This window comes from Mytilus trossulus, chromosome 2 (assembly GCF_036588685.1).
Source record: "Mytilus trossulus isolate FHL-02 chromosome 2, PNRI_Mtr1.1.1.hap1, whole genome shotgun sequence".
In the NCBI taxonomy this organism is placed as follows: domain Eukaryota; kingdom Metazoa; phylum Mollusca; class Bivalvia; order Mytilida; family Mytilidae; genus Mytilus; species Mytilus trossulus.
In genome coordinates, this window is record NC_086374.1 from 75421459 (window position 1) to 75446382 (window position 24924).

Here is a 24924-nt window from a genome sequence, read left to right on the forward strand (position 1 = left end):
CTGTCAAACGGATAAATGCCATATAAGACATGCTAAAAACAATCTAAATGTTCATATAATCCCATTAAGAAGGCTATATTATTCTTTAATCATGTTAAGTATCTAAAAATCTATTTTATTGTACAAAAACTTTCATTTTTAAAAAATTCACCATGATCATAATGCGAAACTTAACTTCTAACTGTGTATTTCTACCTTATAGTTTTTGGTGTCAAACTTATCTGTAAATCAAAGCACTCAAAGTCCGCTTACACCACCAAAGGGGCTCTCATCGAGTGGGTGTTGTTGACAAAGGTCATCTGGTATGTCCCTTTTTTGGGCAGCTCGATCTTGAATGTATTGTGGATGACGCAACACTCTTTGTTGGTGTCCAGGACTTCCTTGCTATAAACGTGGGCCAAGCACCTGTAGCTTTCGATCAGCAGAAAGTTGAGTTCTCTCTCCCTTTGTTCACCAACGTTTGAAATGCACAGCGGTTATACTTCACTATCATCTTTCTAAATACCTTTGCCGCCAGGATGGAATTGACTTTCTCAAATTTATTAATATCCTTAAGGCTAACCAGATTGAGCTCTGTGTAACCCTGTCTGTTTGTTTTGAGTCTATCTCGTTATGGTGCAAGGTCAAAAGTATGGCCCACTTGAAACACTCCTAGTGGTTATTTTTCACATTGATTACAGCCTTCTTGGCTTTGATCCACGCCGACTAATTAATATACCCATCGGTCGGTGTTTGTTAATATTGACTTGAAGTTTTACAATTGCCTTCGATATCTAGCCACTTTTTCCACTGTGCAATCTTTTCTCCGATCTTTTCGTCCATCTCCTCGAGTGTTCCAAGCAAGTCCGTGCATGTGGTTGAAGTGAAAATCTAGTTTCAATAGTATATGAATCCCACGTTCTCATCATCCATCTTACCTGTTGGGTTAATCTTCACAGTGCAGCATCACATTGACTTTCTATCCTTTCAATGCCCAATCGTCTATAATTTCCATCCTTGACATTCGAGAGACCTCAAGGAAGGTCTGCACTTCTATGTCAATAATGGGGGTCATCTTTCAGTTAGTAAATACATCTTTAAAGACTTTCTTCAGTGGATGTACATCAATTTTATCCCCAATGGCTTTCCTATCTTCTCTGATCTTTTCCTGTAACATTTCCAGTAGTCGATCTTCCGACATCCTTTTAACCCCTCTCAACCCATGCTGTTTGGCCTGGGTGATAATATCCTTCCTCGTATAGGGTTGAGACAGCGCTCAAATAATGTTGGTCTTCGTTCTGATCAACTAAAACAACTGATCTTTCCTCATCTGGGAGTACTATCGGAGGTGGTTCATTTTGATAATACCTCTCATGGCTTTGATGTTTTCAACAACTAATTCCAGCTAATTTTAGCTATTGGATCCATGTCTTTATCTTAACAATCCAAATTAAAATCAATTTAGGTCACCCAAAACCACTATCCACAATTCAATGGTTTTTAGACCCGGTTTTTGATCTTTCTATCCTATCGTCCATATAAAAAAACTATAAAATTCGTGGTAATGATACCTGGTGCGCTTGGTTTTTTCATCCAATAGCTCAAAATTTACAGAGCTCAATAAGTCTCTCTCTTTGCCAAGACTGTGGTCAGCTGCTTGTTTAACCTCAAGTAGGGAAAGTTGCCCCTTCCAACATAAGGTTATAATGTTTGTCTACCTATTAACTAAATCTTTGCTTCATATTAGAAATTCTGAGAGATAAGGGGGGTTTCACCATTTCCCTGTGCCCTTTGTCCTAAAATTTTGATAGCTATTAACTGAAAAGTGGCAATATAAGCCATCCATGGATATCGAATATGACAATATTCTGGGAAATCCTTCTAATACAACCTTTATATATACAGAGTCTATGAAAAAAGTAAAATCACAAAAATACTGAACTCAGAGGAAAATCAATTTGGAAAGTCCATAATCACATGGCAAAATCAAAAAACAAAACGCATCAAAAACGAATGGACAAGAACTGTCATATTCCTGACTTGGTACAGGCATTTTCAAATGTAGAAAATGGTGGATTAAACCTGGTTCTATAGCGCTAACCCTCTCACTTTAATAACAGTCTCATCAAATTCCGTTACATTTACATGATGCGTTAAATAAACAGTCACAATCAATAAAATAGTCAAAATATGGGAACATCAGTCATCATCGTATAACAATTTAACAGGACACAACAACATCTACTATCTACGAACACATGGATTGATTTGAGTGTCTGACGTCAGAAAAATTATATACGTCACATAAATTTGTCGTTCAATGTGCATACAATAGTTATCCAAAGTACCTGGATTATAAACAATTTTAAATTTTACATAGGCAATGAGCGCAGACAGGGTTAAAAAATCAAAAGTATGTAAGAATAAATTACAGAAATCAAACTAGTCCAAAAGTTATACATAGAATTTATGAGAATCCAAAACTTTTAAAAGGAACAATTTAACAGGACACAAAAACCTATCCACGAACACATGGATCTACTTGAGTGTCCGACGTCAGAAAAATTATATACGTCACATAAATTTGTCGTTCAATGTGCATACAAACAATTTTAAAATTTACATAGGCAATGTACGCATACAGGGTTAAAAAATCAAAAGTATGTAAGAATAAATTACAGAAATAGACCGAGATTTAATGAAATTTGATTGATTTAATGAAATTTTATGGACATTGAAAGACCAGGGGGGGTCTCACACTCATTTAAGCGGTCTCAGGTAGGTTTTCACTGTATATTTTGAATATCCAACTGGCACTTTGGGCGCACCGTAAACATGAAAGACAGGAAGTGTACCCAAATTCCTTTTAGTCATGTGTGTATCTACCTATTGACTAAATGTCTGCTTAATATTAGGCAGATTGAAAGATCAGGGGGCTATCACCATTGCCCTGTGCCCTTTGTCCTAAAATTTTGATAATTTTTAACTGAAAAGTGACATTATAAGCCCTCCATAGATATCGAATATGACAATATTCTGGGAAATCCTTCTAATACAACCTTTATATATACAGAGTCTATGATTTAATGAAATTTTATGGACATTGAAAGACCAGGGGGGTCTCACACTCATTTAAGCGGTCTCAGGTAGGTTTTCACTGTATATTTTGAATATCCAACTGGCACTTTGGACGCACCGTAAACATGGAAGACAGGAAGTGTACCCAAATTCCTTTTAGTCATGTTTGTATCTACCTATTGACTAAATGTCTGCTTAATATTAGGCAGATTGAAAGATCAGGGGGCTATCACCATTGCCCTGTGCCCTTTGTCCTAAAATTTTGATAATTTTTAACTGAAAAGTGACAATATAAGCCCTCCATAGATATCGAATATGACAATATTCTGGGAAATCCTTCTAATACAACCTTTATATATACAGACTCTATGATTTAATGAAATTTTATGGACATTGACAGACCAGGGGGGTCTCACACCTATTTAAGCGGTCTCAGGTAGGTTTTCACTGTATATTTTGAATATCCAACTGGCACTTTGAGCGCACCGTAAACATGAAAGACAGGAAGTGTACCCAAATTCCTTTTAGTCATGTTTGTATCTACCTATTGACTAAATGTCTGCTTAATATTAGGCAGATTGAAAGATCAGGGGGCTATCATCATTGCCCTGTGCCCTTTGTCCTAAAATTTTGATAATTTTTAACTGAAAAGTGACAATATAAGCCCTCCAGAGATATCGAATATGACAATATTCTGGGAAATCCTTCTAATACAACCTTTATATATACAGAGTCTATGATTTAATGAAATTTTATGGACATTGAAAGACCAGGGGGGTCTCACACTCATTTAAGCGGTCTCAGGTAGGTTTTCACTGTATATTTTGAATATCCAACTGGCACTTTGGGCGCACCGTAAACATGAAAGACAGGAAGTGTACCCAAATTCCTTTTAGTCATGTTTGTATCTACCTATTGACTAAATGTCTGCTTAATATTAGGCAGATTAAAAGATCAGGGGGCTATCACCATTGCCCTGTGCCCTTTGTCCTGAAATTTTGATAATTTTTAACTGAAAAGTGACAATATAAGCCCTCCATAGATATCGAATATGACAATATTCTGGGAAATCCTTCTAATACAACCTTTATATATACAGAGTCTATGATTTAATGAAATTTTATGGACATTGAAAGACCAGGGGGGTCTCACACTCATTTAAGCGGTCTCAGGTAGGTTTTCACTGTATATTTTGAATATCCAACTGGCACTTTGGGCGCACCGTAAACATGAAAGACAGGAAGTGTACCCGAATTCCTTTTAGTCATGTTTGTATCTACCTATTGACTAAATGTCTGATTAATATTAGGCAGATTGAAAGATCAGGGGGCTATCACCATTGCCCTGTGCCCTTTGTCCTGAAATTTTGATAATTTTTAACTGAAAAGTGACAATATAAGCCCTCCATAGATATCGAATATGACAATCTTCTGGGAAATCCTTCTAATGCAACCTTTATATATACAGAGTCTATGATTTAATGAAATTTTATGGACATTGAAAGACCAGGGGGTCTCACACTCATTTAAGCGGTCTCAGGTAGGTTTTCACTGTATATTTTGAATATCCAACTGGCACTTTGGGCGCACCGTAAACATGAAAGACAGGAAGTGTACCCAAATTCCTTTTAGTCATGTGTGTATCTAACTATTGACTAAATGTCTGCTTAATATTAGGCAGATTGAAAGATCAGGGGGCTATCACCATTGCCCTGTGCCCTTTGTCCTAAAATTTTGATAATTTTTAACTGAAAAGTGACAATATAAGCCCTCCATAGATATCGAATATGACAATATTCTGGGAAATCCTTCTAATACAACCTTTATATATACAGAGTCTATGATTTAATGAAATTTTATGGACATTGAAAGACCAGGGGGGTCTCACACTCATTTAAGCGGTCTCAGGTAGGTTTTCACTGTATATTTTGAATATCCAACTGGCACTTTGGGCGCTCCGTAAACATGAAAGACAGGAAGTGTATCCAAATTCCTTTTAGTCATGTTTGTATCTACCTATTGACTAAATGTCTGCTTAATATTAGGCAGATTGAAAGATCAGGGGGCTATCACCATTGCCCTGTGCTCTTTGTCCTAAAATTTTGATAATTTTTAACTGAAAAGTGACAATATAAGCCCTCCATAGATATCGAATATGACAATATTCTGAAAAATCCTTCTAATACAACCTTTATATATACAGAGTCTATGATTTAATGAAATTTTATGGACATTGAAAGACCAGGGGGGTCTCACACTCATTTAAGCGGTCTCAGGTAGGTTTTCACTGTATATTTTGAATATCCAACTGGCACTTTGGGCGCACCGTAAACATGAAAGACAGGAAGTGTACACAAATTTCTTTTAGTCATGTTTGTATCTATCTATTGACTAAATGTCTGCTTAAAATTAGGCAGATTGAAAGATCAGGGGGCTATCACCATTGCCCTGTGCCCTTTGTCCTAAAATTTTGATAATTTTTAACTGAAAAGTGACAATATAAGCCCTCCATAGATATCGAATATGACAATATTATGGGAAATCCTTCTAATACAACCTTTATATATACAGAGTCTATGATTTAATGAAATTTTATGGACATTGAAAGACCAGGGGGGTCTCACACTCATTTAAGCGGTCTCAGGTAGGTTTTCACTGTATATTTTGAATATCCAACTGGCACTTTGGGCGCACCGTAAACATGAAAGACAGGAAGTGTACCCAAATTCCTTTTAGTCATGTTTGTATCTTCCTATTGATTAAATGTCTGCTTAATATTAGGCAGATTGAAAGATCAGGGGGCTATCACCATTGCCCTGTGCCCTTTGTCCTAAAATTTTGATAATTTTTAACTGAAAAGTGACAATATAAGCCCTCCAAAGATATCGAATATGACAATATTCTGGGAAATCCTTCTAATACAACCTTCATATATACAGAGTCTATGATTTAATGAAATTTTATGGACATTGAAAGACCAGGGGGGTCTCACACTCATTTAAGCGGTCTCAGGTAGGTTTTCACTGTATATTTTGAATATCCAACTGGCACTTTGGGCGCACCGTAAACATGAAAGACAGGAAGTGTACCTAAATTCCTTTTAGTCATGTTTGTATCTACCTATTGACTAAATGTCTGCTTAATATTAGGCAGATTGAAAGATCAGGGGGCTATCACCATTGCCCTGTGCCCTTTGTCCTAAAATTTTGATAATTTTTAACTGAAAAGTGACAATATAAGCCCTCCATAGATATCGAATATGACAATATTCTGGGAAATCCTTCTAATACAACCTTTATATATACAGAGTCTATGATTTAATGAAATTTTATGGACATTGAAAGACCAGGGGGGTCTCACACTCATTTAAGCGGTCTCAGGTAGGTTTTCACTGTATATTTTGAATATCCAACTGGCACTTTGGGCGCACCGTAAACATGAAAGACAGGAAGTGTACCTAAATTCCTTTTAGTCATGTTTGTATCTACCTATTGACTAAATGTCTGCTTAATATTAGGCAGATTGAAAGATCAGGGGGCTATCACCATTGCCCTGTGCCCTTTGTCCTAAAATTTTGATAATTTTTAACTGAAAAGTGACAATATAAGCCCTCCATAGATATCGAATATGACAATATTCTGGGAAATCCTTCTAATACAACCTTTATATATACAGAGTCTATGATTTAATGAAATTTTATGGACATTGAAAGACCAGGGGGGTCTCACACTCATTTAAGCGGTCTCAGGTAGGTTTTCACTATATATATTTCTTTTTTGGGCATTTCATAAATATTTCTATTTATATTTCATAATGTTTTCTAGAGTAAGTGGTTTTTCTTTTTATTTAAAGAAATGTCATGTATAAAAGTAAATCTTTGAAGTTGTTTTATTGACAACAATCTATATTATTTAAAGACAAATATACAACATAGAAAAGGGTTTATATTCGAGGACAACGAGAACTTACAACAGCTTGAAGAGGTCATTTTACGATTTCCTACGTATCTTATCAGTCATCTTAACTATGAAAATCATGTTTTTAATGTTATCAAGTATTTCTTTTTTTTAAGATTTTCAACAAAATTTTGTTTTGCTAGCAGCCGGGTGGATATTGAATATCGAATATCGAATAACGAACCGGCTGCTAACTTCACATACATAATTTCTTCATAGAGTGACAGAAAAAATATTACAGTCATTCCTTAAATAACAAGTCTAAAAGGGTACAACATCACCAAAACTTGTTATATATATAAATATATCAAGTCAACAAGTTTTAGCTTTCTAAAATGCTATGGACTGCCTCGCTCTACACTAATTTTATAAAGGTTATATGTGTGTATGTGGTTGTTAAATTAGTTTTGGAAATGTGGTATTCTGAGATATTGATTGATATAAATTAAAATGGATGTACTTTAAGAGTGTGCGGTATACACCCATGCTTTTTTTTTAATTAGAATTTCTTGATAAAAATTAAAACAATTATAAATTTAGACACGACTCTTGGGTGTGCCTTTAGCTAGGTTCACACTGCCGATCAGACCAACTCGATCAAGACAAATTAAGCGATCGGGAGACTGGTCTGTCTCAATCGACAAGAATGTTCGGGGTGGTCACCATGGTAGTCATTGATCTGACTTTCTACCCGAGAGTTTTTGACATGTCGAAAACATTCAAGTAAGGATCGAGACCCAGTCACTCGAGAAGAGAACGAGAATTCGTCGAGTAGCGGTCGAATTGATCGGGAAAGGATCGTGTAGAGATCCAGTTTGGTCGGAATACAAATAGTTTACCGATCAGTACTCGATCATTTCGATCTTTGCTCGACTTATATCCGATCAATTCCCGATCAACAACAACCTGTACGAAATGTGGTAAAGATTAACTCGACTAATGCCCGATCGCTTCATGATCACTGCAAATTCTACATATTTTTCATCCCAGATCAACTTCACCAATACTTGATTTCTACGCGACGATATTCGACCACTCTTCGATCTCTACTCTGCCATACACGAGTATTCATGACTGCTACACGATTCTCTAAAAATGTGTGCAGCTCTGATTAACTCTCATAGTTTTGTTTCTGCAAAAATATCTTGTCATTATTCATTTTCCAACTGTTCATAAATTCCTCCATGTACAGTACGCGTCTGTACTTTTGCAAGGAGGTGTAAAAGTTTAAAAGAGAAAACACAGGTACCAAAGGAACAATCAAACCCAAAGCTCAAAACGAAAAACGACAGCCGACGAGAAGACAAACAGAAGTGAACATAACACAACACACAAAAAAATAAAAACATAGCAACACGAAACCCAATAAAACCTGGGATGATATCAGGTGTTTTGGAAGGGAAGTAGATTCTGCATTTTGCCCCCAAAGGAATTTTCAAAATATGAAAGAACTTGTGCATTAAAATTCATTATAAGACAGCTGATGACTAATTTATCCTTAGAAGTTAGTTTTTTGGCTAATGGGCTCTTTTTGTTTGACTGTCTTCATTTTCCGTATGTCCAGACATTTTTGTAGTATAAAAATGAGAAAATGTAGTATACTTGCCAATGAGACAACTCTCCACAGGACACCAAATGACACAGAAATTAACAACTATATATATATATATATAAACGAGTCTAAATTGAAAACTACGTTCAAACCTATGACTGCGTTGGATAAAAACCGCAATTTTCATACGTGTGCATGTCAAACAAATTTCGTTGTAGAAGGGTCTAAAAACAGCACAAACAACATTTTCCAAAAGACCAAAAGAGTGAAAAAGTATATTTAAACAAAACGCATTTGACTAACAGGTCGAACAACTGATGTTCTTTAACCCTGCTGACTGCCATTGGCGATTGCCAAATAAAATTGATCACAGGTTGTAACAAAATGGATCTTATTATAAATTTAATACGTCACAGAAAAAAAAATTGTTAACTTGTGGACAGGATGTTGTGCCACAAACATTCGGTGTCAATATTTCTTTAATACACCATATCCGGATTTCGACAATAAATGTCTCTTCAGTGATGTTAGGGATCGAAACGGTACTTGGAAGGCCATATAAAAAGCACCCTCATTTTTAGAGAAAGTACCCTCATTTTTAGATTAACTCTTGAATTTTAAGAGTCAATATATAGGATGAACGGATCATATAAACCGGAGGGAAAATATGATACATGCCCAAACAAAAAATATAAACGAGTCTAAATTGAAAACTACGTTCAAACCTATGACTGCGTTGGATAAAAACCGCAATTTTTATACGTGTGCATGTCAAACAAATTTCGTTGTAGAAGGGTCTAAAAACAGCACAAACAACATTTTCCAAAAGACCAAAAGAGTGAAAAAGTATATTTAAACAAAACGCATTTGACTAACAGGTCGAACAACTGATGTTCTTTAACCCTGCTGACTGCCATTGGCGATTGCCAAATAAAATTGATCACAGGTTGTAACAAAATGGATCTTATTATAAATTTAATACGTCACAGAAAAAAAAATTGTTAACTTGTGGACAGGATGTTGTGCCACAAACATTCGGTGTCAATATTTCTTTAATACACCATATCCGGATTTCGACAATAAATGTCTCTTCAGTGATGTTAGGGATCGAAACGGTATTTGGAAGGCCATATAAAAAGCACCCTCATTTTTAGAGAAAGTACCCTCATTTTTAGATTAACTCTTGAATTTTAAGAGTCAATATATAGGATGAACGGATCATATAAACCGGAGGGAAAATATGATACATGCCCAAACAAAAAATATAAACGAGTCTAAATTGAAAACTACGTTCAAACCTATGACTGCGTTGGATAAAAACCGCAATTTTTATACGTGTGCATGTCAAACAAATTTCGTTGTAGAAGGGTCTAAAAACAGCACAAACAACATTTTCCAAAAGACCAAAAGAGTGAAAAAGTATATTTAAACAAAACGCATTTGACTAACAGGTCGAACAACTGATGTTCTTTAACCCTGCTGACTGCCATTGGCGATTGCCAAATAAAATTGATCACAGGTTGTAACAAAATGGATCTTATTATAAATTTAATACGTCACAGAAAAAAAAATTGTTAACTTGTGGACAGGATGTTGTGCCACAAACATTCGGTGTCAATATTTCTTTAATACACCATATCCGGATTTCGACAATAAATGTCTCTTCAGTGATGTTAGGGATCGAAACGGTATTTGGAAGGCCATATAAAAAGCACCCTCATTTTTAGAGAAAGTACCCTCATTTTTAGATTAACTCTTGAATTTTAAGAGTCAATATATAGGATGAACGGATCATATAAACCGGAGGGAAAATATGATACATGCCCAAACAAAAAATATAAACGAGTCTAAATTGAAAACTACGTTCAAACCTATGACTGCGTTGGATAAAAACCGCAATTTTTATACGTGTGCATGTCAAACAAATTTCGTTGTAGAAGGGTCTAAAAACAGCACAAACAACATTTTCCAAAAGACCAAAAGAGTGAAAAATTATATTTAAACAAAACGCATTTGACTAACAGGTCGAACAACTGATGTTCTTTAACCCTGCTGACTGCCATTGGCGATTGCCAAATAAAATTGATCACAGGTTGTAACAAAATGGATCTTATTATAAATTTAATACGTCACAGAAAAAAAAATTGTTAACTTGTGGACAGGATGTTGTGCCACAAACATTCGGTGTCAATATTTCTTTAATACACCATATCCGGATTTCGACAATAAATGTCTCTTCAGTGATGTTAGGGATCGAAACGGTATTTGGAAGGCCATATAAAAAGCACCCTCATTTTTAGAGAAAGTACCCTCATTTTTAGATTAACTCTTGAATTTTAAGAGTCAATATATAGGATGAACGGATCATATAAACCGGAGGGAAAATATGATACATGCCCAAACAAAAAATATAAACGAGTCTAAATTGAAAACTACATTCAAACCTATGACTGCGTTGGATAAAAACCGCAATTTTTATACGTGTGCATGTCAAACAAATTTCGTTGTAGAAGGGTCTAAAAACAGCACAAACAACATTTTCCAAAAGACCAAAAGAGTGAAAAAGTATATTTAAACAAAACGCATTTGACTAACAGGTCGAACAACTGATGTTCTTTAACCCTGCTGACTGCCATTGGCGATTGCCAAATAAAATTGATCACAGGTTGTAACAAAATGGATCTTATTATAAATTTAATACGTCACAGAAAAACAAATTGTTAACTTGTGGACAGGATGTTGTGCCACAAACATTCGGTGTCAATATTTCTTTAATACACCATATCCGGATTTCGACAATAAATGTCTCTTCAGTGATGTTAGGGATCGAAACGGTATTTGGAAGGCCATATAAAAAGCACCCTCATTTTTAGAGAAAGTACCCTCATTTTTAGATTAACTCTTGAATTTTAAGAGTCAATATATAGGATGAACGGATCATATAAACCGGAGGGAAAATATGATACATGCCCAAACAAAAAATATAAACGAGTCTAAATTGAAAACTACGTTCAAACCTATGACTGCGTTGGATAAAAACCGCAATTTTTATACGTGTGCATGTCAAACAAATTTCGTTGTAGAAGGGTCTAACAACAGCACAAACAACATTTTCCAAAAGACCAAAAGAGTGAAAAAGTATATTTAAACAAAACGCATTTGACTAACAGGTCGAACAACTGATGTTCTTTAACCCTGCTGACTGCCATTGGCGATTGCCAAATAAAATTGATCACAGGTTGTAACAAAATGGATCTTATTATAAATTTAATACGTCACAGAAAAAAAAATTGTTAACTTGTGGACAGGATGTTGTGCCACAAACATTCGGTGTCAATATTTCTTTAATACACCATATCCGGATTTCGACAATAAATGTCTCTTCAGTGATGTTAGGGATCGAAACGGTATTTGGAAGGCCATATAAAAAGCACCCTCATTTTTAGAGAAAGTACCCTCATTTTTAGATTAACTCTTGAATTTTAAGAGTCAATATATAGGATGAACGGATCATATAAACCGGAGGGAAAATATGATACATGCCCAAACAAAAAATATAAACGAGTCTAAATTGAAAACTACGTTCAAACCTATGACTGCGTTGGATAAAAACCGCAATTTTTATACGTGTGCATGTCAAACAAATTTCGTTGTAGAAGGGTCTAAAAACAGCACAAACAACATTTTCCAAAAGACCAAAAGAGTGAAAAAGTATATTTAAACAAAACGCATTTGACTAACAGGTCGAACAACTGATGTTCTTTAACCCTGCTGACTGCCATTGGCGATTGCCAAATAAAATTGATCACAGGTTGTAACAAAATGGATCTTATTATAAATTTAATACGTCACAGAAAAAAAAATTGTTAACTTGTGGACAGGATGTTGTGCCACAAACATTCGGTGTCAATATTTCTTTAATACACCATATCCGGATTTCGACAATAAATGTCTCTTCAGTGATGTTAGGGATCGAAACGGTATTTGGAAGGCCATATAAAAAGCACCCTCATTTTTAGAGAAAGTACCCTCATTTTTAGATTAACTCTTGAATTTTAAGAGTCAATATATAGGATGAACGGATCATATAAACCGGAGGGAAAATATGATACATGCCCAAACAAAAAATATAAACGAGTCTAAATTGAAAACTACGTTCAAACCTATGACTGCGTTGGATAAAAACCGCAATTTTTATACGTGTGCATGTCAAACAAATTTCGTTGTAGAAGGGTCTAAAAACAGCACAAACAACATTTTCCAAAAGACCAAAAGAGTGAAAAAGTATATTTAAACAAAACGCATTTGACTAACAGGTCGAACAACTGATGTTCTTTAACCCTGCTGACTGCCATTGGCGATTGCCAAATAAAATTGATCACAGGTTGTAACAAAATGGATCTTATTATAAATTTAATACGTCACAGAAAAAAAAATTGTTAACTTGTGGACAGGATGTTGTGCCACAAACATTCGGTGTCAATATTTCTTTAATACACCATATCCGGATTTCGACAATAAATGTCTCTTCAGTGATGTTAGGGATCGAAACGGTATTTGGAAGGCCATATAAAAAGCACCCTCATTTTTAGAGAAAGTACCCTCATTTTTAGATTAACTCTTGAATTTTAAGAGTCAATATATAGGATGAACGGATCATATAAACCGGAGGGAAAATATGATACATGCCCAAACAAAAAATATAAACGAGTCTAAATTGAAAACTACGTTCAAACCTATGACTGCGTTGGATAAAAACCGCAATTTTTATACGTGTGCATGTCAAACAAATTTCGTTGTAGAAGGGTCTAACAACAGCACAAACAACATTTTCCAAAAGACCAAAAGAGTGAAAAAGTATATTTAAACAAAACGCATTTGACTAACAGGTCGAACAACTGATGTTCTTTAACCCTGCTGACTGCCATTGGCGATTGCCAAATAAAATTGATCACAGGTTGTAACAAAATGGATCTTATTATAAATTTAATACGTCACAGAAAAAAAAATTGTTAACTTGTGGACAGGATGTTGTGCCACAAACATTCGGTGTCAATATTTCTTTAATACACCATATCCGGATTTCGACAATAAATGTCTCTTCAGTGATGTTAGGGATCGAAACGGTATTTGGAAGGCCATATAAAAAGCACCCTCATTTTTAGAGAAAGTACCCTCATTTTTAGATTAACTCTTGAATTTTAAGAGTCAATATATAGGATGAACGGATCATATAAACCGGAGGGAAAATATGATACATGCCCAAACAAAAAATATAAACGAGTCTAAATTGAAAACTACGTTCAAACCTATGACTGCGTTGGATAAAAACCGCAATTTTTATACGTGTGCATGTCAAACAAATTTCGTTGTAGAAGGGTCTAAAAACAGCACAAACAACATTTTCCAAAAGACCAAAAGAGTGAAAAAGTATATTTAAACAAAACGCATTTGACTAACAGGTCGAACAACTGATGTTCTTTAACCCTGCTGACTGCCATTGGCGATTGCCAAATAAAATTGATCACAGGTTGTAACAAAATGGATCTTATTATAAATTTAATACGTCACAGAAAAAAAAATTGTTAACTTGTGGACAGGATGTTGTGCCACAAACATTCGGTGTCAATATTTCTTTAATACACCATATCCGGATTTCGACAATAAATGTCTCTTCAGTGATGTTAGGGATCGAAACGGTATTTGGAAGGCCATATAAAAAGCACCCTCATTTTTAGAGAAAGTACCCTCATTTTTAGATTAACTCTTGAATTTTAAGAGTCAATATATAGGATGAACGGATCATATAAACCGGAGGGAAAATATGATACATGCCCAAACAAAAAATATAAACGAGTCTAAATTGAAAACTACGTTCAAACCTATGACTGCGTTGGATAAAAACCGCAATTTTTATACGTGTGCATGTCAAACAAATTTCGTTGTAGAAGGGTCTAAAAACAGCACAAACAACATTTTCCAAAAGACCAAAAGAGTGAAAAAGTATATTTAAACAAAACGCATTTGACTAACAGGTCGAACAACTGATGTTCTTTAACCCTGCTGACTGCCATTGGCGATTGCCAAATAAAATTGATCACAGGTTGTAACAAAATGGATCTTATTATAAATTTAATACGTCACAGAAAAAAAAATTGTTAACTTGTGGACAGGATGTTGTGCCACAAACATTCGGTGTCAATATTTCTTTAATACACCATATCCGGATTTCGACAATAAATGTCTCTTCAGTGATGTTAGGGATCGAAACGGTATTTGGAAGGCCATATAAAAAGCACCCTCATTTTTAGAGAAAGTACCCTCATTTTTAGATTAACTCTTGAATTTTAAGAGTCAATATATAGGATGAACGGATCATATAAACCGGAGGGAAAATATGATACATGCCCAAACAAAAAATATAAACGAGTCTAAATTGAAAACTACGTTCAAACCTATGACTGCGTTGGATAAAAACCGCAATTTTTATACGTGTGCATGTCAAACAAATTTCGTTGTAGAAGGGTCTAAAAACAGCACAAACAACATTTTCCAAAAGACCAAAAGAGTGAAAAAGTATATTTAAACAAAACGCATTTGACTAACAGGTCGAACAACTGATGTTCTTTAACCCTGCTGACTGCCATTGGCGATTGCCAAATAAAATTGATCACAGGTTGTAACAAAATGGATCTTATTATAAATTTAATACGTCACAGAAAAAAAAATTGTTAACTTGTGGACAGGATGTTGTGCCACAAACATTCGGTGTCAATATTTCTTTAATACACCATATCCGGATTTCGACAATAAATGTCTCTTCAGTGATGTTAGGGATCGAAACGGTATTTGGAAGGCCATATAAAAAGCACCCTCATTTTTAGAGAAAGTACCCTCATTTTTAGATTAACTCTTGAATTTTAAGAGTCAATATATAGGATGAACGGATCATATAAACCGGAGGGAAAATATGATACATGCCCAAACAAAAAATATAAACGAGTCTAAATTGAAAACTACGTTCAAACCTATGACTGCGTTGGATAAAAACCGCAATTTTTATACGTGTGCATGTCAAACAAATTTCGTTGTAGAAGGGTCTAAAAACAGCACAAACAACATTTTCCAAAAGACCAAAAGAGTGAAAAAGTATATTTAAACAAAACGCATTTGACTAACAGGTCGAACAACTGATGTTCTTTAACCCTGCTGACTGCCATTGGCGATTGCCAAATAAAATTGATCACAGGTTGTAACAAAATGGATCTTATTATAAATTTAATACGTCACAGAAAAAAAAATTGTTAACTTGTGGACAGGATGTTGTGCCACAAACATTCGGTGTCAATATTTCTTTAATACACCATATCCGGATTTCGACAATAAATGTCTCTTCAGTGATGTTAGGGATCGAAACGGTATTTGGAAGGCCATATAAAAAGCACCCTCATTTTTAGAGAAAGTACCCTCATTTTTAGATTAACTCTTGAATTTTAAGAGTCAATATATAGGATGAACGGATCATATAAACCGGAGGGAAAATATGATACATGCCCAAACAAAAAATATAAACGAGTCTAAATTGAAAACTACGTTCAAACCTATGACTGCGTTGGATAAAAACCGCAATTTTTATACGTGTGCATGTCAAACAAATTTCGTTGTAGAAGGGTCTAAAAACAGCACAAACAACATTTTCCAAAAGACCAAAAGAGTGAAAAAGTATATTTAAACAAAACGCATTTGACTAACAGGTCGAACAACTGATGTTCTTTAACCCTGCTGACTGCCATTGGCGATTGCCAAATAAAATTGATCACAGGTTGTAACAAAATGGATCTTATTATAAATTTAATACGTCACAGAAAAAAAAATTGTTAACTTGTGGACAGGATGTTGTGCCACAAACATTCGGTGTCAATATTTCTTTAATACACCATATCCGGATTTCGACAATAAATGTCTCTTCAGTGATGTTAGGGATCGAAACGGTATTTGGAAGGCCATATAAAAAGCACCCTCATTTTTAGAGAAAGTACCCTCATTTTTAGATTAACTCTTGAATTTTAAGAGTCAATATATAGGATGAACGGATCATATAAACCGGAGGGAAAATATGATACATGCCCAAACAAAAAATATAAACGAGTCTAAATTGAAAACTACGTTCAAACCTATGACTGCGTTGGATAAAAACCGCAATTTTTATACGTGTGCATGTCAAACAAATTTCGTTGTAGAAGGGTCTAAAAACAGCACAAACAACATTTTCCAAAAGACCAAAAGAGTGAAAAAGTATATTTAAACAAAACGCATTTGACTAACAGGTCGAACAACTGATGTTCTTTAACCCTGCTGACTGCCATTGGCGATTGCCAAATAAAATTGATCACAGGTTGTAACAAAATGGATCTTATTATAAATTTAATACGTCACAGAAAAAAAAAAATTGTTAACTTGTGGACAGGATGTTGTGCCACAAACATTCGGTGTCAATATTTCTTTAATACACCATATCCGGATTTCGACAATAAATGTCTCTTCAGTGATGTTAGGGATCGAAACGGTATTTGGAAGGCCATATAAAAAGCACCCTCATTTTTAGAGAAAGTACTCTCATTTTTAATCTTGAATTTTAAGAGTCAATATATAGGATGAACGGATCATATAAACCGGAGGGAAAATATGATACATGCCCAAACAAAAAATATAAACGAGTCTAAATTGAAAACTACGTTCAAACCTATGACTGCGTTGGATAAAAACCGCAATTTTTATACGTGTGCATGTCAAACAAATTTCGTTGTAGAAGGGTCTAAAAACAGCACAAACAACATTTTCCAAAAGACCAAAAGAGTGAAAAAGTATATTTAAACAAAACGCATTTGACTAACAGGTCGAACAACTGATGTTCTTTAACCCTGCTGACTGCCATTGGCGATTGCCAAATAAAATTGATCACAGGTTGTAACAAAATGGATCTTATTATAAATTTAATACGTCACAGAAAAAAAAATTGTTAACTTGTGGACAGGATGTTGTGCCACAAACATTCGGTGTCAATATTTCTTTAATACACCATATCCGGATTTCGACAATAAATGTCTCTTCAGTGATGTTAGGGATCGAAACGGTATTTGGAAGGCCATATAAAAAGCACCCTCATTTTTAGAGAAAGTACCCTCATTTTTAGATTAACTCTTGAATTTTAAGAGTCAATATATAGGATGAACGGATCATATAAACCGGAGGGAAAATATGATACATGCCCAAACAAAAAATATAAACGAGTCTAAATTGAAAACTACGTTCAAACCTATGACTGCGTTGGATAAAAACCGCAATTTTTATACGTGTGCATGTCAAACAAATTTCGTTGTAGAAGGGTCTAAAAACAGCACAAACAACATTTTCCAAAAGACCAAAAGAGTGAAAAAGTATATTTAAACAAAACGCATTTGACTAACAGGTCGAACAACTGATGTTCTTTAACCCTGCTGACAGCCATTGGCGATTGCCAAATAAAATTGATCACAGGTTGTAACAAAATGGATCTTATTATAAATTTAATACGTCACAGAAAAAAAAAATTGTTAACTTGTGGACAGGATGTTGTGCCACAAACATTCGGTGTCAATATAAACGAGTCTAAATTGAAAACTACGTTCAAACCTATATATATATATGTCACCGTACGGTCGAATGCTTACAAACACTTTTTTTTTCATACGCTTTTGAAACAATTTAATTAAAAAGGAGACGAAAGACAAATGATTTGTATTTGATTTCGTGATAGATATATGTAAACTGTTTTATAAAAAGGTATCCTCAAACGGATTGAAATTCTATTTTTGGTCAAGTATTGGGATCATCTTTGTCCCCTTTTTGTAATATTATTGGTAAAAAACGGCAGATTGTTGCCAATGATACACCAAAAATAAATATCTTGAACCACTCAACTACTGGGTATCAGATCTATGGATAATACTGATTACATACATATGCACATATATGACACAAACAGTAGGCTTAATTTGGAAAAAAGGAAAAGGGAATGGTAATATTTATGTATATTGCTATCTTACATCAGTACTTATCCAATGACAAATCTCATTTTGGAGAAAAGAGCAGTAAAACTCCTATAAAAATCAGCGTCCCATTCTACTTTCAGGAAGTTTTTTATAACCTTTGGGGTCCTCTTTGTTCAGCTCCTGCAAGTCTCTCATACTTATGATTGCCATTTGATTAAGGACTTTCTATTTTAAGTTTTTCTTCTGAGTTCAGTATTTTTGTGATTACTTTTAATACTGCCCACACAGTGGGCGCCTTGTCAGCCACTGCATATCTAGATTTTTCGGCACCTTTGCTGTCTACCCCTTTTTGATTGTTTCTATGCTCTCTTCAAGCTCCGTAACAGCTATTAACATGTCTATCTGAGCCTCAACCACCTTGCCAATTAATTCAATTACTTAATTTCCATGTAGATAATTATTTTACTCAGACCCTCTGTGAATTACTGAATCTAACCAAATCAACGGGGAACGTGTCCATTCGACATATATAATGCCCCAGCTTGCATATAACGTTATAAAGAGTCATTACTCAAGAATGTTAAAAGTGACGCCACCCAAATTCGCACTTGATCTGTGTATTATGGTATTTCGTTTCATAAAATTTGGTTGAGGCAAAATCAAATTAGGGAACGGAAACTAATTGTCGGAACGTTCGTATACGTACTAACGGAAAAACAGGGGTAACATTTAATGCCTCCTCCGCTGCAGTGCCCAGGGTGATATAAAACAAATTCAGGTATTTTTATACTGAAATTGTACATACCCGACCAATGCCCGACTATCCCTACGACCCCTATACTAACAAGTCGATGTAGTCGTCTGGCCGAGATCAGAGTGAGATCGAGTATAGTCGATTTGGTCTAGCTAGTCGAGTAAAGATCGTGTAGAGATCGTAGATTGGTCGGAATTATCAAACATGCATTTAATTTTTGGTCGGGTTTGAGTCGTGATGGAGTCGTTAAGGGGTCGTGAATGGTCGGGTTAATGTCGTGTACAGTCGAGAAGAAGTCGTAAACAGGACCGATCAAGAATTTGGTCACGCTTGGTCGTGGAAATTTGGACAATCGGGATCATCGAGTTGATCTGATCGCCAGTGTGAACCTAGCTTTTCGGGAGGTGTGTCTATATTGTCAGAAGTTATTAAATACAGATAATGCATTTTTGTAAACATTGTATTGGAACATTGTTTAGCAAAGCAAATCGTGCAAATTATAGAGTAACAAAGGAATTAAACACGTAATAATAATTGATATTTCAATATTGAATTTATCTGTGAAATGTATGTATAATTAAACGAACATGAATTAATGACAGTTGATCGGAACTGAAATACAAATAGTTAATTTTCCGGCATTTGATGTCTTTATCTGGACGAGAAAAGTCTGTAATTCTTTATCTTATTTAAGCCAATAGCTGTTGCTGTATCACAGCTTCATTAAAATGCAACCAATCAGAATGATAAGTAATTTATTCACGATGGCGTGTATTTCGACTGAAACTAATAGCTCCGCACCGTAATGCGAAGCAAAAGGGTACATCATCACCAAAAATAACAATAAAACGAACATACATGTAATATGTTAGATATTTCGGAAAGCAGATATCCTTCATCAGTTGGTCACAATGTAAAATGTACCATGTCAATCTATTCTAATTATAAAACTATCACAATCTTGAAATTTATACAAAAAAACAACAACAAAAAATAGTTAAAGCAAACATCAGAGACACTGGTACAATTTTAAAATTTCCAAACACGACTGACTCAAAGACCGCAAAGATATGCTAAAATAAAAATAGTTATTTGCAATATCATGAATATGAACTGGTACAACTCTAAAATTCCAAAGGGGGTGACAGTAGGATGTTACAACAACTACGCGGAAATACAGTTACAAAAACAGTTCTGACCGATCTAAGCTGGTATTACATGTAAAATATGACAACGGTAGAGCAATTGCAACAAAGACTGCGTATTTAAACATCCCAAATATATAGTAATTTGATGATTAGAAATATGAGTAATGAATATTTACTAAGGTTAAGCTATTGAACGTGGCTGCGTACTTATACATCTCTGCCAACTGTAATTAAAGCTAGTAAAATTCAAAATTTCCTGAAATGTGTTAAGAGTCCAGTACGGAAGCCGGCGTTGCTGGACACAAGTGATGGCAGGAAAATAGTGATGATAGGGAAAATAAGTGACTTATCTATGTTTTTTTATTAATGACCTCTGGGGAAACTGTCCTGAGCTTTTTTTTCCAAAATTTTTTTTTTTTAAATTGACTCGCTCGCCACATCTTCTTCTTCTTCTTCTTCTTCTTCTTCTTCTTCTTCTTCTTCTTCTTCTTCTTCTTCTTCTTCTTCTTCTTCTTCTTCTTCTTCTTCTTCTTCTTCTTCTTCTTCTTCTTCTTCTTCTTCTTCTTCTTCTTCTTCTTCTTCTTCTTCTTCTTCTTCTTCTTCTTCTTCTTCTTCTTCTTCTTCTTCTTCTTCTTCTTCTTCTTCTTCTTCTTCTTCTTCTTCTTCTTCTTCTTCTTCTTCTTCTTCTTCTTCTTCTTCTTCTTCTTCTTCTTCTTCTTCTTCTTCTTCTTCTTCTTTCCAGTGATAACAAGTTAGATGAATTTGGGGAGTTCTTCTTCTTCTTAGATAAATTTGTGGAGTTCTTCTTCTTCTTTAGGTTTCTAGTAATAATAAGTTAGATGAATTTGTGGAAAACAACTGGTGTGAGTTGTACTCAGCGACAGCAACTGTTTGCATTGACAATAAATTCTACTAGGTTATGGTATATGAAAAAAAAATATTAATATGTATCTTTTTTGGTAGAAATTTGTCTAAAAGTGTGTGGTTTTTGCGGGTTCTACTGTCTGATGGTATGAGAATAGCAGATGGTATTGCTACGATTTGATGTACTATTTTGTAGAACATTATTAATCTTGTGCGTGTTCTTCTTTTTGTAGAGTGGGTCAGTTTGTCCGAAGAACTAAAAGTCAAATTGGTGTGGCCTTACAGGACTTTTAACTAAAACGAGGGGGTTCACATGTCGTACCGTATCTCAAAAACGATTTATGATAATTGCTTAAAACTTTCCACACTTGGTTATATTAGTATAAAGATCTGAATACTTTTTGATGATGATTCAAAATTTTATTTTAGAGTTATTGAGTTTTTTAGAAGAAGAAGAACAAAGAGGGGATTTTCACATTTCGCGCCGTATCTCAAATGATTGATGATTATTGCTTAAAATTTTACACACTTCTTACTAGTTATATTAATCAAAATATGTATACCTTTTGGTTATGATTCAAAATTTTATTTTAGAGTTATTGAGCTTTTTCTAAAAAGAAATAAAAAGGGAGGGGGGATCACATGTCGCACAGTATCTCAAAACATTTATGATTATTACTTAAAACATACTTCGTAGTTATATTTTACATGTCACGCCGTATCTCAAAAACTCAGTGTGACCAAAAGTATTCGTCACTTGAGATTGTTCGCTATATATTGTATATAAAACTACATTTTTTCAAAAAAATATTTTGGGGTCATTTTTGATTTAAGCAACTTGATACAAATAGAAGCAGAATTGTCACAGTTTTTTTTTAATTTTATTTGGTTATATTTGTTTTGTGGGTCATTTTATTTTTTTCACAAGATAAACACAAATATTATTTTCTGTTCAGAAATTCGCTATATGAGACAATATCTGAAAAAGTCGATTTTTTGGCAATGAGAAAAAAACAAAAAAAATATTTTTAGACCCGGTATTTTAATAGCACGAATCGAAGAACACACATTGTAGATCTAGGAACTGTTGTCTGTAATTCAAACAATTGTTTAATAAGAAAACAATGGCTATTTTAAAAATGGTAAAAAAAATCCAGTTCTTTCCTGTTACCAAAGTGAACCAATTTTAAAAAGTTTGTAATGGGAATAAGGAATAAGTTTAAGACATTATTTGTGGTTTACTAGTATATCCTGCAATAGTTTATCAAATGCCAATTATTGATTTTAGCATTTGCAATACAAAAGGTTTAGAAATATACTTAAATATAGTCAAATATGTCGGTAACATGAAAGAGTCTTGAGTAACAGGACAACGGTAACAGGATAGAGTTGGTAACATGAAGGATTTTTCTGCTTTATTTTAAAGTTTAAGAAAAATACATCATTATAGATTGGTCACAATTGGAAGATAACAGCAAACAATGTCATTTATCCTTTGAAACTGTATTTGCAAGATGAAAAATCTGCCTAGGTAATGAAAAATTCTAAAATAAATTCCTTGCTGTTACTATCTACTATACTAGAATTGCACAATGTTCTCTGCTGTTATCAAAGGAAAAAACCCTATTTATTTATTCAATATACTGTGTATTATTTTGAAATTTATTTGATAAGGTGGTGATAACATAAATTAAATGAAATGGTTGGCATATAGTAGATAAACTTTTTGATTCTTTGGTGAAATTGTCTTTAGCATCCTTCCTGTTACTGATGATGGTTATGCTGTTACTTTTTATTAGGTAACATGACAGAACGTAACAGAAAGGAATTACGCGATAGTTTTTGTCCTTTTTATCACATTAAATGTAAGTGTATTTCCTGTGACATATAACATTTAAAAAGATGACATAAAAACACACCTAATGTTGTGGTTCACACTTAAAATTATTCTCAGAAAGTGTAAAAAAAGGCTATAACAGGATAGAACACCATAAAGTATTTTTCTATAAATTCGTACCTTGGCTTGAATTTTCAAACCTGGCTGCCTTTCCATCTATTTCTTTGTACTAATGCATTCAGAAAATGATATAAATATATAATGGGAAAATAACTCTTGGTCTTGTAAACGTTTCCACTGGTAAAAAAGACCTAGTGGTAACAGGAGGGAAATCACCCCTGGGGACAAATTTTTTTTCTCTTAAAATTTGCAAAATTTTATTACATGCTCTAGTTATAATATAAAAAGACAAATTAGGAGCAAGTTTATTATATAATTTATCATATATGTGAGAATCGGACGCCTGTTTAATAAATTTGGATATTATTTGAATGATTTAGTTTTCCAAAAAACACAGGGGACAACATGATTTTAGGGGGGGTTGAACATTTAAATTACAATATTTTATTGGAAGAAATATAAGAATGAGTGTTTAATTGTCAGGGGTTGGTGCATTACATAATTTAGTTTATACTGAAACTTGAAATTTTCAAAAAAGATGGTTGAATAAAAAAATAATTGCTGGTGAAGTTGGGGACATGGTCTCATATATTCAACTAAATTAAATTTCCAAATTTTATTTTATGTGTTCACATCAAGAGAAAACAAAAACACCTGAAGACAAAACTATGACCAAATAAACAAATATACTTTAGACAATTTTACGTCTTTTAAGGCCTTGTTGATAAAAATCCAAACGTAAATGCCTTCAAAATATTTTTTGAAAAAATGTGTTTTTATATTAAACATATAGGCAAAAAATGCAGGTGACGAATACTTTTGTATTTATGATTATTGCATTAGACGTCACACACAAGACAAGACAGCGAAAATAGCCATGCAGACTAATAAGGTCGAAACGTCGAGTTACTTGCGTATGTCATTTTATTGAAAATCTTTACTATGATAATTTCGTGTGGTATACATTCAATTTTGATCTGCTGTATAGCGTTTATAGGTTCTCCTTTGAACTTCGTGTTTTTCACTACAAATTCAGCTTTCTGCGGGAGAATGTTAAAAAAAACAGCATCAACTATACCGCTGATTAATTTGAAATTAAGCTGACGCTTAAAATTGTGTAATTATTTCTCTAGTATAATGGTTCGTAAAGAACTACACAAGCGTTCACAAACATGTACCAGTATATACACAAAGACAATTATAAACGCAGTTTACAAGTAAAAATCACTACCTAAACTAAAGCAGATCGTTGTGAAAATTGTGATACTGTAATAAAATTGAATGTCAAGCATATTAATAGTATTGTTAATATATAATACTTTTATTTGAAGGGCTGATTCTATGACATGGAATCCACACAAGATGATGGGTACGCCTTTGCAATGTTCAGCTATTTTGTTGAAGGAAAAGGTAAAACTGTATCAGATAATTTAACATTTCAATTGAGTATACTCAAACTGTTAGTTAGTTGTTTATGCGAATGTGTCTTCTCTATATCATAGTCCATAGTCAATAACCAGTTATAGTCATGAGATATATAAAATAGCTATTTAAAATTACAGTGCTTAGTCTGTGTTATTTATTGTCCATATTGTCTGACAGGCGC

General features: G+C 34.1%; 1 protein-coding gene across 3 annotated transcripts in view; it reads left to right on the plus strand.

Annotated features, from left to right (window-relative positions):
- LOC134708025 (glutamate decarboxylase 1-like) overlaps nt 1-24924 on the plus strand; it is a 154005-nt gene that overhangs the window by 53726 nt on the left and 75355 nt on the right. For all 3 annotated transcript variants that reach the window (XM_063568267.1, XM_063568266.1, XM_063568265.1), the window contains exon 10: nt 24650-24728. In XM_063568267.1, coding sequence (XP_063424337.1) covers nt 24650-24728 — 79 coding nt within the window. The remainder of the gene's footprint in view (nt 1-24649; nt 24729-24924) is intronic.